Source organism: Topomyia yanbarensis, chromosome 2 (assembly GCF_030247195.1).
Source record: "Topomyia yanbarensis strain Yona2022 chromosome 2, ASM3024719v1, whole genome shotgun sequence".
Lineage (NCBI taxonomy): Eukaryota > Metazoa > Arthropoda > Insecta > Diptera > Culicidae > Topomyia > Topomyia yanbarensis.
The window spans coordinates 385,997,273-386,016,796 of NC_080671.1; the positions used below are offsets into that span (position 1 = coordinate 385,997,273).

The following is a 19,524-nucleotide window of genomic DNA, read 5'->3' on the forward strand; positions in this document are numbered from 1 at the left end:
ACAATAGACAAACCGCAATCAACATAAGCCGTACCTTAATCCACAGCCGGATATACTATGTAATCAAATTGACCTGTTGCAACCTAGCTGAACTGGTCCAGGTTCCCGGTCCACTGTATCATGGAGCCGTCCGACTAGCCTCCAACCTGCTACCAAGCACAGCTACAGAATTTGCCTGCTTCAAGGCGGGAATCCTGTCCTGCCGCTAGGCTTTTGCAGAAACAAAACCATCAACCAGAAGAAGCATCTGTTGCTCTACCTCAATCAACACAATTGTTCTGTTATTGTATTGCCTCATTGGGCATCTTGCTATTACGGAAAAAAGGTCATGCCGCCGAGCATTGCATTCTTCGCACAAGGGGTAAATCCCCACCTCGAGCCCCCACCGGTGGAATCCGGAGGTTAGTCAAGCCCTAGAAGACCGTCGCAAAGCACTCCGGATAACTAAAAAGACCACCGTTAGCTGCCCCATGAAAGAACAAAGGGCTATAGACTTGCGTAGTTCACAAAACCTGGTCAGGAAGACCATTGAAGCTTCGAAGATCAAGAGCTGAAACGTGTTTCTCTAAGGGATATCTCCCGATGTTTCCACCGCCGAGCTTTGGAGGAGAGTGGACGCACTCAGTGCAAATAGGAAACAAGTCGGTTTCTCCCTCGTAGTCAACGGAACCACAACAGTCGAACCACGAGAAATTGCCAAAGAACTCGACAAACTCGCTATCATCAGACGAAGCCCTTCTTTAAACCTTCTTAGCACCCTGCAGAGGACTTCGAAGAACACCGATATCTTTTTTAGCTGACTTCGGACAAGACTTCAACAGAGCACGCTTCGGGATAGATTTGACTCGCTATGCTATAGCACGCTCTACCAAAGGCTAGCAGAATGCTGTAGAAGCGTTTGATCCGCATTTGGAATGGTCAACCCATTCCATCATGTAGGAAAACGGCCCTTGTTATTCTCATAACAAAGAAGAGTGACAGTCTCCGTACGGCGAAAGACTTTCGGCCACGTAGGCAAGACTATGGAGCGGATGGTCAACAAATGGCTTATGACTTACCTCGAAGAAAACTCGCATCTTGACCTTTGAGCCTTTGGAGAAATCGTCCAGCAGGCCCTGGTGGACGATCTGCATGCACACATAGCTATATTGGACATCGCCAAGGCCTATAACACAGTCTACTGCGAGGAAGTTCTCCGGCAACTAGCTAGGCGGGGGAGTCACTGGAAACCTTGGGAACTACATCAAGGACTACATCAATAATCGTGTCTTACGAGTGGGAGTCGGTAGTTTGCAGTCCGGAACGTACGTGGAACAAAAAGGTTTTCCACAGGGATCCGTCTTTGCCGTCACATTATTCCTCGTCAGCATGAACTCCCGCTTTGCATCCTTGCCGGGGGAATTTACATTTTCGTATATGTCGACGACATCGTGCTGGCAGCATCGACCGCTCCAGTTGAGGATAAAGTTCCAAACCGCAATAAACGCCGTCGGAAGATGGGCTTAGGCAGCGGGGTTCAACATAGCCGCAGCCAAATGCTTAGTATTTCACTGTTGCAACTCCCATTACCTAGCCACTAACAGACCGTTCCGATTTAGCGACACAACCATCCCTTTCCGCCGAGAACCAAAAATCCTCGGTATCACGATGGGCCGCCGTCTCACCTACGTATCGCACTTCCGGACAGTCAAACGAGACTGTGAAATCAGGAAGCGCCTTATTAGTACCCAGTATCCGACTTGGCACAAGAGAACTTAACGTCGGTAGTGCGCTCATCAACAGCAAATCCTTTTACGGTATTGAAATAATCAGCCACAACTTGGACGGACTTATGAGGAACCTTCCTCCCCTGTACCACGGAACGATTTAGTTAGCTTTTGACCTGCTACCGAACACTCCCGCCGGAGCAGCCTATGTCAAAGCCGTTTGGAAGAGGACAACAGTGCTACCGGAAGATTTTTAGTGGAATCTCAGGGGATTTCTTGAAAAGTCTTCCGGTAGCACTTGTGTCCTCTTCTAAACGGCTCAACATATATTCCTAGAATGCACCGGCACAGACCTCCCAGAAATTCGCCTCCACAGGACACGGGACCGACCTAGGTACATGATGAGCACGAACACCAACACCAACCAATCCATGTCGCTACGAGCTGACGTTTCCCTTATGGTTGCCCGGGTAAAATTCCTAAAGCTGACGAAACAACGATCTACATTGACGCTTCCAAGGTGCAAGAAAGAGTCAAAGTGGAGGTCTGCGGAATAGGAGCTGGTCAGGCCTACTTTCTCCCCACAAGCAGCTCCGTCTTCTCGGCAGAAATTGCTGCTATCAGTCTGGCGATTGAAAGGAGACCAGAGGGAATACTGACCGACATCCTGTCTGACTCTCTGTTGGTCATATTGGCAACGTCACGTAACCCTTAGCTACAGGCTATAGAGAACATCTGTGATCCGTTGACCAAGATATGCTGTGTGCCCGGTCACTGTGGAATCAGCGTATATGAGGAAACGGACTCATTGGCAGCTCGCGGGAGACAGTTCCATAGATTACTGACCAAATTAGTCCTATCGACGAATATCATCTCCCACATAAAATCAAAAGCCTTGGCCAACTCGGTCACCTCCACAAAATTAAGGGATGACCGGAACGATGGACCGACCGAGGTAACAGGCTCGAACAACCCACTCACATACGATCACTCGAACCCGTCGGCGTGATATGCCAAACCAGGCTAACGGTGGAACATTTCCTGGTCGATTGTCCAGAGTTTCAACATCTACGAAACTTGCACCAACTACTGTCTCCAATCCGAGACATTCTGGCCAAAGACTCGACAAGTGAGGGTACAATTATTTCATTCTTGAGAAATGCTGAGTGGCTCGAGAAATTATAGAGGCTTTCACGGACTAGTCAACGTTTTTTATAACTGGAAGTTTAAGCAGGAGATGTTGGTGATCCGGGAGGATATATGGTACGTCATCTCCGAATCCCAAGTGAACCCAGTAACGGATACGTGTCCACGTAGTTGGAAGTTGGATGCAAAAGCTTGGGCGACAAGACCGGTGTGCAATTGTGCGAAGGACGCTTGGGATGCGTTGAAGACCTACCACGACAAGGGGTCGGAGGTCTACCTCCTGAAGAAGCTGACGCATCTGGAGCTTAAGGAGAGCGACGATATGGAGCAATGTTGCAACGGATCGCCGATGTTTGTGACAATATTCCGGAAAAGCTGAAAGTCGCAATGTTGTTGTGTTCGCTGCCAGATTCCTTTGACTTTGACGGCCACGGGACGAATTGATGGTACATCTGGTGAAGTCTAAGTTGCAGGCGGAAGCAGAAATCACCGGGAGCGCAGCGGAGGTGCTACTTTGAGCAGTGGGCACATGTTTCGAGTGGATCATCAACGCCGACGTGGAAGTAGTGGAGGCAAGTTTGCTGGTGCCGGAAGTAAACAAGCGGAGACGCGATCCTGTTTCCAGTGTGAACAACTGGGACACCTGAAGAAAGATTAGTCGAATAGTGTAGCTGGTGAATCAGCGACGAAGCTGATCAAGAAGTCAGATGAACCGAAAGCCAAGCAGTCGCAAGCAGTTTTCTAGAGACCGCTGGCATGGATGGTGGAACAAGCTGAACCGTCGAGTTGGTTTATCGACAGTGGTGCTTCACGGCACAAGACGGGGAATCGGAAGTTCTTCGCTGTGTTGGAGGAAACCGGTGGTACGAGCGTGATGTTGGCCGATGGCGAGCGAGTCAAAGAAGCTGGCACGGGCGTGAACGCCACGGGAAAACCGATAGACATTGAGTTGAGCGAGGTATTGAACGTGCCGAAACTTACCAGTGGACTTGTGTCGGTGAATATCATTGCGAAGAAGAGCTTTGATGTGGTATTCACTGAGAATCGGTGCGGAATTCGAATCCACTTGCATACATGTCACAGACGCCTGGGACACCGGGATTCTGAAGCGGTCCGGTCGATTCACGTAAACAAGCAAGCTGATGGGGGGAAGCTCATGGACTGCGGAGTGCGTACTGTGTGCCAATGTTGCCTAGAGGGAAAGATGGCTCGTGCACCGTTTTCGAAAAGTGTGGAGAGAGGTTCCAAGGAAAAGTTGGACATCGTACACGCTGATCTCAGTGGTCCGATGAAGAGCACGCCGAGTGGAAACCAATACTTCTTTTGTTTGGTCGATGATCATACACGAATGGCGTTCGTGTATCTTCTGAGGAAGAAGTCGGTCGCTGCAGAGACAAACAAGGACTTCATTTGGTTCTGCAGAACGCAGATGGGCAAGGTTCCCAGGGTGCTGAGAGTTTACCAGCAAGGATTTGCAGAACTTTCTAAGAGCGGAAGGTATTATGGGGCAGTTCAGCATGCCCTACTCATCGCAGCAAAGCGGAGTGATAGAAATGCGAAACCGATACCTGAAAGATATGGCGCTTTGCATGCTGTTGGAGGCGAAACTGGATCAAAAGTACTGCTAGGAGAGGCGATTTTGACGGCAACCTACATTCATAATCGAGTACCTTTCAGACACATCGGGATGAGTCCTTAGGAGAAGTGGTATGGAAGACTTCCGTTTTATGACCACTTCCGGATTTTCGGCTGCGAAGCCAGGGTACACGTTCCAGCCGAAAATGCAGCCTAAAGTGCGTAAGCTGGTATTTGTAGGCTACCTTAATGAGCATAATGACTATGGCTGCTGGATAGGATTTCGGGGCGAATCACCATCAGCAGGGATGTAAAGTTCCCCGAGGATTTGCCTATAGACAGTGAACGCGATGCCGAGCGGAAGCTAGAATCGACGGTTGAGATAGAGTCACTACCATTTCCGGTAATCACTCGTGAGCTGGCACCCGTGCCTGCATTCAAAGAGGATCATGATGATGAAGAAGACTTGCTTGGATATGAATCGACTGAAGAACTGTTTCACGGTGAAGATACTCCTGTTCCGGAGAGTGAAAACAAGTCGTTCCACACGAGGAGTGTTACCGGTGCAATTTAGCGATTATTTTATTGGTATGGCAACGGTGGACCAGGATGAGTCGACTACGTACGAGCAAGCTATCAGCTGCTCTGACAAGGAGGAATGGCTGGCGGGAATGGATGCTGAGTACGAGTCGTTGGAGTCGAACGTTACATGGGATCTTGTGGACCCGCCGCCAGCTTGCAACATTTTCGATAGCGAGTGGGTGTACAGGAGGAAGTTGGATACGGATGGCAAGGAATGAAGGTCAGGCTCGTGGCGAAAGGATGCAGCCAGCGTTTTGGATCTGATTTCGAGGAAATATTTGCGCCAGCTAAATGTAAATGTACGTCAAACACTTGGACATTAAATATGCGTACCTCTACGGAAAGCTGGACGAGGTGGTGTATATGCGCCAGCCTCCGGAGTACGTGGCGACCGGAAGTGAGAAGAATGTGCAAACTAAAGCGAAGCGTTTAAGGCTTGAAACAAGCGGCTAGAGTTTGGCACAAGACGCTAAAGGATATACTGAAGCAGCTTGGATTCGAATAGTGTAGACTCGTGTTTATGTCGAAACCAGATTGGGAAGAATGGGTGGATGTATCTACTCATATATGTGGATGATTTTCTGTTGGTCTGTAGGCAGGAGGAGGAAATCGACCAGGTCGAGCAACCGTTGCAGGAGCGACTGAAGATTACAATGCTAGGTGACATTCGATGTTTCTTAGGCATTCGTGTGCGGAGAAATTCGGACGGATGTTTCGCGATTTCCCAAAGAGCTGTCATCAAAAGAGTGGTGGCGCGATTTGGAATTGGATAACGCTAAGGGATCGAAGTACCCAATGGATCCGGGATACAACAAGGTGATCGAGGATAGCTCGAAGATGAAGAGAAGCGAGGAATACCAGAAGTTGATCGGTTGCCCGCTGTACTTGTCCGTCAACAGCCGTCCAGACGTCGCAGCGGCGGTCGGAAAGTTAGTTGCCCATCGATGACCGACTGGACCGAGGTGAAGCGCATAGTGCGCTACTTGATACATACGGTTGGCTACGGATTATCGCTGGGAAGGAGTTGACGTGAGCTACTGCTACCACGATATTGCAAAACCGGTTGGGCTAGCGATAGTAGTGACCGCAGATCTTGTACTGGTTACATGTTCAGTCTACGAGGAGCGACCGTGACTTAGGTAAGCTGGAATCATCACCGTAGAGGTCGAATACGTGGCCCTTTCAGAGACTACGCAGGCAGTTGTTTGGCTACGACGTTAACTAGCTGAACTGAACGAGAAACAACGACGGCCGACGATCATCTTCGAGGATAACCGGAGTTGCCTAGATTTCATCGTATTATATCAGCAGAAGAAAAGGTCTAAGTACATAGACAGGCGTTATCACTTCACCAGGGGCTGCTGTTCATCAGGCGATATCGAGCTGCAATACTGTGCATCGAAGTACATGTTTGCGGCTATCTTAATCAAGCCGCTAGGGTCAACCAAGGTCAAGAGGTTCGCTGAAAAGATGGGATTGGCAATCGTGCCGATCGAGGTGAAGGCCGTTAAGGAGACTCGGGGTTAAATTCGCGAAGAGGAGTGTTGCGTCCTTTCCAGATTTTGCACCAGTCGTTTATGGGCGAATACACCCCTGTAGAGAAAACATGAAAATGTTGTTCCATTTTGACGTTTGTTAGTTGCGCTGAGTTCATCGAAATAAAAACACGTAGTTCAAAGTGCGCGAACGTGTAATTCCTTTTTTATCAGGATTGTCCATGTTTTCGTGGGTCTGGTTCCATCGATTGATAGTCCGCCGACAAATCGTACCACAAGTCCTTAAGAAACTACAACGGGTTAGTGGCAATTCGCATTCACTGAAAAGAAAGCTCAAGCGAACGTTTAGAGCATTCAAAACAAGGAAGATAGAAGCTCATATGATTTTAGAAATGGATGTTCAAAATTAAAACAAATTTTGATCATAATAAAATATTGTCGTCTCCATTTTTGGCCAAGTAAGTTTATGAATCACAATGGAACTTTCAGCTGCCCCAATCAATGATACTGAAAAAATCCTAAAAAGTACGATAGCTTGAAACAATCTGTCTGCCAAAATAATCGTGTTCGAACATTGTTTTTATTGAGGATTAATGGAAACGCAAAGTACTTTATTAACAAGTATTAACCATGCGACCCCATCAAGTGCATTGATTCCGATACTGTGAATGGTGGTTTCACTTTTACAAAATTCTCTCTCATTATCTCAATTTTCGAGTAGATAAAAGGAACGACTTTCGTCGCATTGCTATTAAGGGTCAAACAGAATGCTCCGTCACAGACGTCTGTCTAATTATGGATTAATTCCTCTTGCCAATAAAGCGTTGACACGACTTCTTTCAAACTTTTCAAATTTGGTTTGATGAAGTTTCTGCGACGAAGCATTCTGTTTCATACAAGTATGCTCACGTCAGTTCGTAATCCTTTCTCGGGATTGACATAAACGATTCGTTCAACAAAAGTAGCAGATTAGCTTACCTGAAAAGGCAGATCGGCCACCGTTTTCGCAAAATAGAACGCCTTCAGCGAGTACCAATAGTTGAGATGCTCCCTCACGAAGACGGCCATTTCGGTAGGAACTAGAATAGAAAAGAAATTGGATATTAACATTTTCCTGCCATATCTATCCATCATCCACCTACAGGTGAGAATCGTTGGCATCATAGCCGTAAACATCGTGAACATGGTAGTGAAAAACAAACATCCCGCATTGCTCATAATTTTGGACGCTTCGTTCCCGATGTCATAGTAGATCATCCCGATGATGGCACCCACGATCACATGCGACAGCAGTCTCATCTGCGTCAGCGTCTGATCCCGCATGATCGTGATGAATGTTCGCTTGAGCAGTATCCAGAACTGCATCCAACCGGAAGTCGGGAAGCCGGTTAGCTTCTTCGGCACCGCGATACTAACGCTTTCGGTTGAGTCCAGCAGGGACGTTGTACAAGTGGGTTTCAGCGATGTCGAGGAAGCTTCACCAAGGGCCGAAGCTCCACTGGCGCTGGTCATGGTGATTGTACTAACACCAGCGGTCACTGCACCTCCGGGTTCCTCTACGGCTTTACTACTACTACTGATGCTACTTCCTAGGGGGGCTGTGAATTTGCTCTCATTGTTCAGCGGTCCCGCCGGAGGCATATTAATCGCGGTAAACTCGGACGCCGAGGGTTTTATCAGATCATCCTTACCGGCCGCCAGGGACATAACGGCTACAATCTTCTCCACCGGCTGATCAGTCGCTAATTCTAAGTTTTTCTGGGGTTTGCTTTGAGCTAGTACTGGTTGGTTGTAGTTGTTACATTTGCCATTGTTAACAGCCGTCACGAGTTTGCTGTTCCAGTCGCCGTGTTCACCGCAGGCTACTTCCATCACTGCAAAAATAAAAACAACAATTAATAAGCATGAGCTGAAAAATAGCAACTATACCATAATTTGCCGGGTTGTGATAACTGGGACACTCCAACCCCAGTGAGGCTAGAAACGGAACCAGTCCGTTTACGAGCCCCTGGTAGATACATTGTCCTTCCGCTAATACATACAAATTGTCAAACATTTCGAATATCCTCGCCGATGGTTGATGGATGGTACAGACGATGGTCCGGCCGCCGCGGGCCAGCGATTTTAGCAGATAGATTAGCTGCGAGCAGGTCGCACTGTCCAGTCCGCTGGTTGGTTCGTCGAAAAACATGACAGGTGGGTTGTTCACTAGTTCTAAGGCGATTGATAGTCGCTTGCGCTGACCACCGGAAAGGTTCAGTGCCAGGGTGTTGGCTGCTTCTAGCAGCCCTAACGTGTCGATGATTTCCTCGACAATTTCCCTCTTCAGTTCGTCCGAGATGTCCTTCCCCAGCTTAAGGTTGGCGGAAACCATCATCGCTTCCCGAACGGTTAGATAGGGCAGCAACCGGTCATCCTGCATGATGTAGCAGGACAGTTTACGGAATTTGCGGAGGTTGCGTGCCTTGCCGTTAATTAGCACCGAACCAATCAGATGAGAAGTTCTGAAAGAACGAAATGATATGATCTTATAATGACAATTTATGACGAATGAGTTAAAAAAAGTCTACTTACTTGTATCCGGCGAGAATGTTCATGAGCGTACTCTTGCCGGCACCGGACGGTCCCATGATAGCGGTCAGTTCCCCGGAGCGGAACTTCCCGTTGATACCCTTGAGTATTGTCTTGTAGCTACGTTTGTGCCCCTCCGACACCGAATAGGCCAGCTCGCTGAACGCGATGTCGATCGGTGGCCTCTTTGGTAGATGTGTGAGAGACACCTGCGGACGGGAAACAGGGAGAACAGTCAGCAATCACACATTACCAAGTTATAGCACTAAATGCTGATAAGCTTGAGGGTCTTGAACTTTTAGCCAATTGGAAATGATGAATGAGACTTAATGGTTTTGGTTTTTCTAGCACAGATTCTTGTCACACATAGTCGAACCGATTACGATATAATTATCACTCTATTTAGTACGTTTTTATGATGGGCAGATTACGGGGGTGTAATTAGTTCGATTGAGCGACAGTACCAGTGACTTTTTCGGTGACATAATCTAATCCGGTAGCTTTCAATCGGGTTTTTCCAATTATCTGTTATGTGTTTACATCAGCTGGTTCTATCGTCACTCTTTACGATGTATTCAACACAAAACTTTACAAAAATGACCATAATGACACAATCATTGTACTAATTGGTTTTTTATCTATAATAAGAGATTCAGGGATGACTTGATCAAATTTCCTATTTCTTTTTGTCATAGTTGTGAAACTTGCACTACAAACATTTTTCATGATATGTAGCAGGCACAAAAAAAAATGAAAAACAGATCAAGCAACGACACGACTAGACACTGGCATTCCAAAACTGTATCGCGAATATGACTACCCCTCAGTGACTCAGGTAACTGGTAATGTCAAATGTGACATTTGATTGGAAAATGCATTAAACCAGCAACACTGAATAATCTGTTGTTATTTTTTCAAACAACCCCTGGTTACACAGGGAAAAAAAAGCAATTTGACAACAAAACAAACTGTAAGCTACTAAAAATAGGAAATCTTCCCCAAAATTATCTGATTAGTGCGTTAATGTTTTATTTTCAGCAATCTGGATTCAACCTTAAACTTGTGGACCCCAGAATTTAGCGGCTAATCGATGTCTGGTTTGTACGAATTCATCAAGCATATCTTATGTAATTCACTCATGCCATAAGACCACACAAATGTGAGCTTTGAGAAAAACGATTTTTTCCGGAAGTGGTAAACACGTCCGGATACATCTCGTGAAATGGTCCTTCAATTACAATATCTGTGGACCTGCATTATTCAATACGAATTAACGAAAACCGGTAAAAGTACACGTTATGAAACAATGCATTTGCTAAAAAATCTCCCATAAGTTACAGATGTACCTGCTCATGCGCGAGCTACCGTACACATGCTTTTTGTGGGACAAATATTTTATGTCCAAGAGCAATCTTAAAGTACACGTTTGTCTTCATACGGGTGATTGTTCTGCAGGTTCATGTTCGAAGAAACCAATACCATTCAAACGAGTGAGCGATCATACGAGTGAACCGTATGCTCGTACACATGTGCTTTCATAAAGTGAGAGGCAGTTCAATGGCACCGTGCCTGGCAAAGATCATGTATTGAAAACACTACTAACCCATACACATGCGCTGTCGTACGGACGAATGAATGTAAAAGTATGTGGCGAAGTTGGCGAATTCTCGTCACGACCACGAAGTAAATGAAAAAGGGTTCAAGTGCACCTTGTGTGGCAAGCGCAAACGTAGCGTGTATCCCATCATACTGGTGACTTTCGGTACAATTTTGGTGTATGTGACAAAGGTTTTCTTTTTTGCGAAATCAATAAAACTTAGAAAGATAAACTTTATAACGAAAAATGTGTTACTATTCTATTATTTTACTGCTGACGTTTTCTGTTTGTGCACGCTTCGGATTCATTTATATTCCATCTATTTCTAATGTCATTATCAGTTCGTTGTGGCATGAAGAGTGAATCTTATCCGATAGTTCGCGCTCTGATCGGATAGCCTTGACCGAAGCGATTTTGGTTGCATTTGGCAATGAATTTTCCCTGCTAGACCAACGTTTACCTTTGAAGGGCGGTTTGCTAAAAATAGAAATTAAAACTCTACTATCAGTCGACAAACGAAATCTCATTCGTATCTTTCTTTGGAACACTCATTTCCCGTAATAGCGGGCAACAGTTTCAACCGTAGATTCTTTTAACCGCATTCAGACGAATCTTTGCGTGATTTGCATTTTGGGTGATTATGGCTTCAATTCTATCGCTCTTCGTATATCGCAGGGCATTGATCATTTCCTGGCAGTTGTAATCGGCTGACGAAACACAAGTTATTATTTCCTCACAGCGAATCCTGTGTGTTTAAATTATCTGTATGTCACATGACCAAGTGGCCTTCCAAAGAAACCTAACGCCAATTAACAATTCCAAGTATCAACGGGCCTTGATTGAGTTGGCTTCATCCCTTAAAACATTTCCGGTGACTTTTTTTAGGTCACTTCAATCCGATGAAATATATCTTCTTGTTCAAGACCGAGTGATTTTTTATTCTTCGACCGATTGGTCAAATAGATAATAAAAATTACAAAACTTCCACTGGATACGGGAAGAATTACTATAGAAGCGACCGCTCGTCACTCGTGAGTCTAACACAATCTGGAATGGCTCCAGCGGTCCAAGTTCTTCTCACCGGTAACAATTTTCACAGTTCCGCAGGATGGATTTTCAGAAGTTGTAAACATTACATACGGTTGCTCAGCAACTGAAAATCCAATAAACGAAAAAGTGTTGCTGGAGAAATTATTTTATGTTGCGTATCGAGGGGTAACTCAATGTGCCGGAGCCTGGCGATAAATAACATGAACACTTTTTGTTTGGCAATTTTCATTAAGTTTCAGGTCGTGTCGTTGGATCAAGCATTGTTAAATTTTCTGGTGCGGATATTTATTGTAAGTTATTATCTCAGTCCTTCTAGCCTTTATTATGAAGGAAAGATATAGAAACTGCTCAAATTTTTAAGAACATTTCCAAAATCGCAGGGCCGATTTCTATAAACCATTTGACTTTGCTCGACGAATTGGAACAATTTCTGTATTTTGTTTTCAATAAGGTTTAAAAAACATCAAAATTCTGATCTGTAGTATGTCTAACCACTAAAAAGGCACAAATCGACCACTACATACGTGCCATTTAAGCCAATATATTCTGATTCCTGATTCCTGCATCAAAACATGAAATTTCCGCCATTAACTCAGAGCCTCGCGTGATCCACTGAATTGCTCATCCATTGAGCCCTGCAGCTCGTAGCTTTACTCTTGTAACCCATCATTCGCTGCATACTTTAAGACGTTTATATCTTCTGCGTACTTCAGCCATTTATTTTCAAACATCTACTCGAATATTTCTATTGGTGAGTCTATCCCACCCTGACTGAGAGTTTCTCGGCGGCGGAATTTCTCTCGATACAGAAGCCCACTGCGTTGGTCACCTTCTCCGCTTTCTCATAGGCATAGGCTCATAGGCTGTTTCTTACAGTTTAACTGATCTTCTATAATTACTCCCAGCTATACAGTTCACGGTTCGGTTTAGGGTTGCCACCCCTCCGGGTTTGACCCGGAGATTCATTATGGTTCGTTTTTATCAATAAAAATAGATTCACGGATGACTTGATTGAATTTCCTGATAAATATACATATACTTTTGTCATAAGGGCCCCGTACACGAGGCGTTGGTAATGTCATTACTGAGTAGTAATGTCACTTTTAATGAACGTGTAAGGCGAGTAATGATGGAATTCCCATACAATTCCAGTAATGACACTACTTAGTAATGACACTTTTATTGCGCGTGTAAGGATCCCTATAGTCTTGCACTACAAATATTTTTCATAGGTAGAAGTAAAAAAAAAATAAAAAAAGACCAAAGATTTTCAGAAGTATGTAGGTTAATAAATTTTCTGGTGCGGATAATTATTGTAAGTTACCATCTCAGTGCTTTTTTACATTTTTAATAAAAGAAAAGTATAGAAACCGCTCAAACTTTGAAGAACTTTTCCAAGAGCCGTAGGGCCGAGTCAACGAGTGTTTTTTTTCAGTAATGTTTAAAAAGCTTCATTTGATTTGTAGTGTTTTGGCACTGTGTGGGACTAACTTTCTAACCATTAAAAAACTCCTTACTTTCTTTTACGCATTTTTCCCACGGTACTGCATCAAAATATTATTTTGTTCACAAAATTTCCACCATTAACTCAAGGCCTCCATTGAATTACTCGTCCAATGAGCACTTTAGCTCGCAGTTTTTCTTTTTTAATCAATCATTCTTTGCATATCTTAGGTCGTTCAAATCCTCTGCGAACTCGATCCATTTAGCTTCAAACATCTACTCCAATATTCCCGGCGGTAAATCTATCCCACACTGACTGAGAGTTCCTTGGCGGCGGAATTGCTCCCGATACAGACGCCCGTTTCCGTGAGCCATTGGCTCTTAGCATTGTTGCGATCAACGTGAATAGTCCTCGGTGTTGAGTCTACTCAACTCCTACTGAGAGTTACCCGGTGGCGGAATTTCTCGGTATACCGCCCTTGCTAAAGCAATCAAGACTCGTTGTTACATCGCGAACTACTCGATTTAGTTCCCGGTGGTAGATGTTGTCTAATTCACGGGGTGACGGGTAGGGTCTACTTAATCGAACTGTCGTTGATTTATTCTCCATTTACTCTGTAGCTCCACTAGTATAGGTGCGACTACTACATACTGGCGGTATTTTACATCGTTTCGTCTCTACTCTCTCTCTCTCTTCTGCGACATTCCGCTTGGAATAGGCAACTCGCTTTGCACTTCCTCGAATCTCAAGCGTTTGAAGACTACACGCTCCGGTATTTCCTCCATACACTAACAATTCGAGCAGTAGGATGAATTTTGATAACACTCGATATCCTCAGTTAGAGTAATGGCTCTAACTACTTCCTGGACCATCAGTGTTCAGCCTAATTCGAACCACCGCGTTAGTCATCTTCGCCACCTTCTCACGGACATAGTCCACGTGGTTATTGTAGTACAACCGATTTCCGATCGTAGTTTCTTGCTGGTTTAATACACGTTCTGATGCTCTCGCTATATCTGCGACGATAATCTAAGCCCGTTGAAGCACTTCGCAGTTGCTGATTAGCATCACCTCCGTTTTGTTGTGAAACTTGACTCCATTCATCCAGTTTTCAATTGTGTTGGTGTCAGCATTCCAACCTCTTCCTTTGTCTCACTCACCTATTATCGTTGGAACGACGTCACACGTGAATCCAAAAATCTCGACTGCTATGAGTAGTAGGGTGGGACAAAAAATGGATTCCAGCTCCGAGCAACTTTTTGGGTACCATTTGGGTCCTAGAAAATCTGTGCAAATTCTTAGCTTGATCCCTGAAACTATATTTTTGCGCCTACTGTTTAAAGTTTACATGGATTTTATATGAATAAATTAACTTTCACAAAATAATTGCTCCAGGAGTCGCCCATTGCTTCCTAAATATAAACCGTTATGTGGCTTTTGTAGGAAATTTAACAAAGAAACAAAGTCTCTAAAACTACGAAACGATCTGACGCTTGAGAAAAAAGTGATTAAGCTGAAATCAATTGATGCTCTGACGATTGATAAAATATTCATTTTTTCTAGCACCACTGTTGTTGGTTGTCCAATTGTATGCAATTTTGTTTTAATCTTCTCTTAATGGGTCTAAATCATTTATCTATACTGTTTGGCCACTTCGCAAGAGTTTTGAGGGATAAATTGAGTCTTATTTTGTACAAGACGTTCCAAAGCATTGGGCCAAGTATGGAGCCTTATGGCCATCCCGCCGTGATCTTCATCGAGGTCTGCCTCGAATTTGTATCGTAGACTAGAATTCGGTTCTGAAAATTACTTTTCAGAATATATGTAAAATATCCAAGAGCTTCCCTGAAAGAATCCAGCAGACATATGTGTGTTTCCCTGGTTCGTGCAGCAGCACCGGCTTCTGCAGCTGCGATCTGGCTAGGAAATAGCCTTTTTCTAGTTATTCCTTCATAACCGTCTTGAACATATCTGGGAATGCCTGGATTACATATTGTAATGCAACCAGGGCTCAGAAAAATTAACATCCCCGAGTGAGGTTGAAAGAAGAACGAAATTCAATTCATGTCCGCCGCGATGAGTGGAATTTTTCGTTTGTTTACCACGTCATTGTTTCGTTCGGTGCAGCGTGAAATAAACTTTTTTTGCGATTTTTTTTAGAACTTCGCGTGAAGCGAATTGATATAGACTTTTGTACATTATACACGGAAAAAAATCCGTTCATAAATTTAAGGTTACGATTTCGTGAACTGAACGATTTACGAAAATGTTGAATAAGTTCCTGAAATTATGAATAATAAACCTCTTATTCGTGAAACTATTTGTGTTTTCTAAAAACCAGTTGGCCCCGAATATATACATGCCGTTACATTAGAATGTTTGGTTGGGTTACTGTTGTTTTTCCCTGGACATGTTTAGTTTTTGTTGTGATTCTTATTCATGATTTGGGAATACATAGTCGATAGTCAAACGTTGTTCATGATTTCAAGAGCTTATTCGCGATTCTTGTGAATTCTCATGACGCTAGCGGGATTAAAGTTCATGATTTCAAGATCTTAGTCGCGATGTTCGTAATTTCTATTTACGTATCGTGATATTTTATTCATGAGTAGAGTGATTCATGTTCATGATTTCAGGATCTTTGTCACGATTTTAAATATTTTTAACACGAGTTGTGTGATTTGTGTTCATGATTTCAGGATCTTAGTCGCGATTTTTGTAACCTCTGTTCATGTTATCGTGATATTTTAGTCATGAATAGAGCAATTTATGTTCATGATTTCAAGATCTTAGTCACGATTTTAGATATTTTCGTCACTAGTTGTGTGATTTGTGTTCATGATTTCAGTACCTTAATCATAATTTTCGTAATTTCTGTTCATGTTATTATGATATTTTATTTTAGAGCTTACTTTCAAAGATGACTAACTAATGATCATGATATCAGCAGATTTATCATGGTATTAGTAAATTCTCTTCGCATTATCGTGATCTACTATTTTTTGGTTACTTGCAGTTTTTTTACTCGGAATAACGTGACAATATGAACTGGATCAATGAAAAAAGACTCATTCGCGATATCTGGTTCTATGAACTATATCACGCACACTATTTGGGGTTCTCGGTGCAGTTTTCGTTTTCTGTCCGGACATCACAATGAACCTTATCAAATGAATAACGATGTTCGAGGTACTAATAGTTTATTTATATCTACTGCTCGTACCTATTAATGGTCGCTAGCAGCTGGGTATTTCAAGAAAAAGTGCATGGAACAAAAATGATTCCACGAATAATGCTCCAAATTTTGTGAAAGAGTTCACATAAAAATTTCATTACCATGTTGCATGAAATTGTAAATGATTAGGGATATCTTCTAAATAATACAAGCACGCAAAAAGATACTAGATAGATCGTAAATCATGTATTAGGAACCATGAATCAGGTCACGAATATATGAATAAAATTTCATGATTTCGTGAACTTTTTCACGAACACGACTGATAAGTTGTGACTATTATACTACGTATCATGAATCAGTTCACGAATTCATGAATAATATTTCATGATTTCGTGAACTATTTCACGAGTACGGATATTGGATCGTGACTAATATGTTAAGAATCATGAACTAGTTCACGAATACATAAATAATATTTAACGATTTCGTGTACCATTTCACGAAAACTAATGATAAGTTGTGACTATTATACTAGGTATCATGAACCGGTTCACGAATACATGAATAAAATTTCATGATTTCGTGAACTATTTCAAGAGCACGGATATTGGATCGTAACTAATATATTAGGAATCATGAATCAGTTCATGAATTCATGAATATTTGATGATTTTGTGAACCATTTCACGAGCATGGATATTGGATTTTGACTAATATATTAGGGATCATGAATTAGTTCACGAGCATTGAATGGATTCATGAATTAAATTCCGAATTTCGTGAAATAGTTCACGAGAAAATAGCCAGAATATTTTGATTTTGTGAACTAATGTTCCTAAATCCATGAAAAAATCGTGAGTCAACCTTTATTTATAAAACATGAATAATGTTCATAAAGTTGTGAACTAGTTCATGTACTGATAATCGAATTAGAAATAATTTGGCGGAAACCGTGACTGAAGTTCACAAAACGTGATTGTTCCAGAATTCATGGCACTTTATTCACGACTTTGGGAACATTTTTTTCCGTGTAGTGTATCATTTCAATAACATGCTGTAATTTTTCTATGCAAAAATATCAACAAACGACTCGGTGACGAAGCTTTTTGTAGAACGTCTCTGGAAAAACATGATTTGCGGTGTTACCTGCCATTCCAAAACTACTGAACCGATTTCTTTCAAACTTTGCATACACATTCTACGTAAAAAATACCTAACCTCTACGTTGAGTTTTGAGATAAACTTTTAATTAGGGGTTTTATTTTACTAATTTTAAAGAAAAATCACTATTTTTCACGAAAAATTCCGCCTTTTTATAAGTAAACACCCCCTTAAATAAAAAATTATCTGAAAAACTCAACGTAGGAGTTAGATATTTTTAACATAGAATGTGTATGCAAAGTTTGAAAGAAATCGGTTCAGTAGTTTTTGAATGGCAGGTAACACCGCAAATCATGTTTTTTTTTCTAGAGACGTTCTACAAAAAGCTGCGTCACCGAGTCATTTGTCGATATTTTTGCATAGAAAAATTACAGCATGTTATTGAAATGATAGACTGTAATGTACAAAAGTTTTGATAAATTTGCTTCACGCAAAATTCTAAAAAAAATCGCGGAAAAAGTGTTTTTTTGCACACTGAAACCCCCTTAAGGAATAGTAGAACCAATATTATTCAACGATTTTTTTAAATTAAAGTTGAATGAAAAAAATCGCGATGTGATTTTAAATGTGAATTACTGAATGAATAACTCCGTGATCTTATAGGTATTCAGATAGCGCGAATCTGAACAAAACTACAATTTAATCAATGAATACAAAAATACAAATGTTCACACCAGAAAATATGACAAATTCAAGCAGTTCAAGTGTAGAAAATTTCATAGTATCATAAATTTGCATCACGAAATTATTGACTGCACTACAAAAAGCGAATAGAAGTAAAAACGTAAACGCCGATAAAAAATGATTAGTTTCAATTTATTCGAAACCCGAACCTGTGAAATCCCTGGACCTAAGCTAGATTGGAAGGCTATTGATCACGGGCATAGCGTAGTTGGTAAACCGATTGCCTTGTACGCAGCTCACCTGGATTCGATTCCCAACCCCGCATATAGGGTTAGAGATTTTTCCAAAAAGAGATTTCTCTAACCGCACATCATGTTTTCCACAGAGGTTCTACAAAAAGCTTCGTCATCGAGTCGTTTGTCGATATTTTTGTATAGAAAAATTACAAAATGATATATTACAATGTACAAAAGTTTTGATTAAATCGCTTCACGTAAAGTTCTAAAGAAATCGCGTTTTTTTTCACGCTGAAACGCTGAGTCGAAACCAAAAATCGATATCTTATGCCATTGTTAAAACCAAGATGGTGACATCTCTATTCTAAAAGCACTCAGATTCGAGGATTTCAGATTTGTCCATAGTAAATTTTGACGGATTTTTCACTATAGTTTCGACATGTTGGATTTTTCTATGGTGGCAAATATGAATTTAGTATACGTAGACATCTTACTATTACAACCTTTGCAAACCAAAACTATCCACATTGTATGGTTTCATATGATAACTCGCCAGGGAAAAGTCACCATTTTGAATTTTGAGATCTCAGTCATCTTTGTTTGAATGTCGGCGAACATCAACTTTTGAGCTCTATAGATCTTTTCGAAACTCAACATTACCATCAGGAAAATGGCACGGTTACACACAGCTAGCCGTGACGTTGAACTAGATTTTTTGAAAATTTACATGGAGAAAACTCATCTGGTCGTGGTTTCATCGCTGGGTGGCACTGTATACACCAGATTGTCACGACCATAGAGACTATTCTATTGTTTGCAAAGGTATTGTGAATAAAAGTTTTACCATTATTGGCGCAAATCTGTGATGCATACTTAGTATACCAGCACAATTAATGGATTCCACAGAACGAATGCCAAATATGAATCAAAATGCAACAAACACCATTTCTGTGGGGGTTGGTATTTGAAGATGCTGGTATTATTCGCTGAATTTATAGTTTCTGTCGCCAATCATTCATATATTTTTGCAAATAAATATTAAACCAAAAGCAATGGATCGAGTACATATTTGGCATAAGGAGCCAGCCGAAAAAAAGTTGGTTGTGCCGGTCTAATATCAATAGAATACTGATCTACAAAACATTATTTAGGATAAGC

The 19,524-nt window shown here is 42.2% G+C and overlaps 1 protein-coding gene across 1 annotated transcript in view; it reads right to left on the reverse strand.

The window, feature by feature from the left end:
* Window positions 1-19,524, reverse strand: part of LOC131684713 (ATP-binding cassette sub-family G member 1-like) — an 89,642-nt gene that overhangs the window by 8,397 nt on the left and 61,721 nt on the right. Inside the window, exons 4-7 of the mRNA XM_058967823.1 lie at window positions 9,080-9,285; window positions 8,435-9,009; window positions 7,648-8,379; window positions 7,484-7,584 (exon numbers count right to left, since the gene is read on the reverse strand). Of these exons, the coding sequence (XP_058823806.1) occupies window positions 7,484-7,584; window positions 7,648-8,379; window positions 8,435-9,009; window positions 9,080-9,285 (1,614 nt within the window). The remainder of the gene's footprint in view (window positions 1-7,483; window positions 7,585-7,647; window positions 8,380-8,434; window positions 9,010-9,079; window positions 9,286-19,524) is intronic.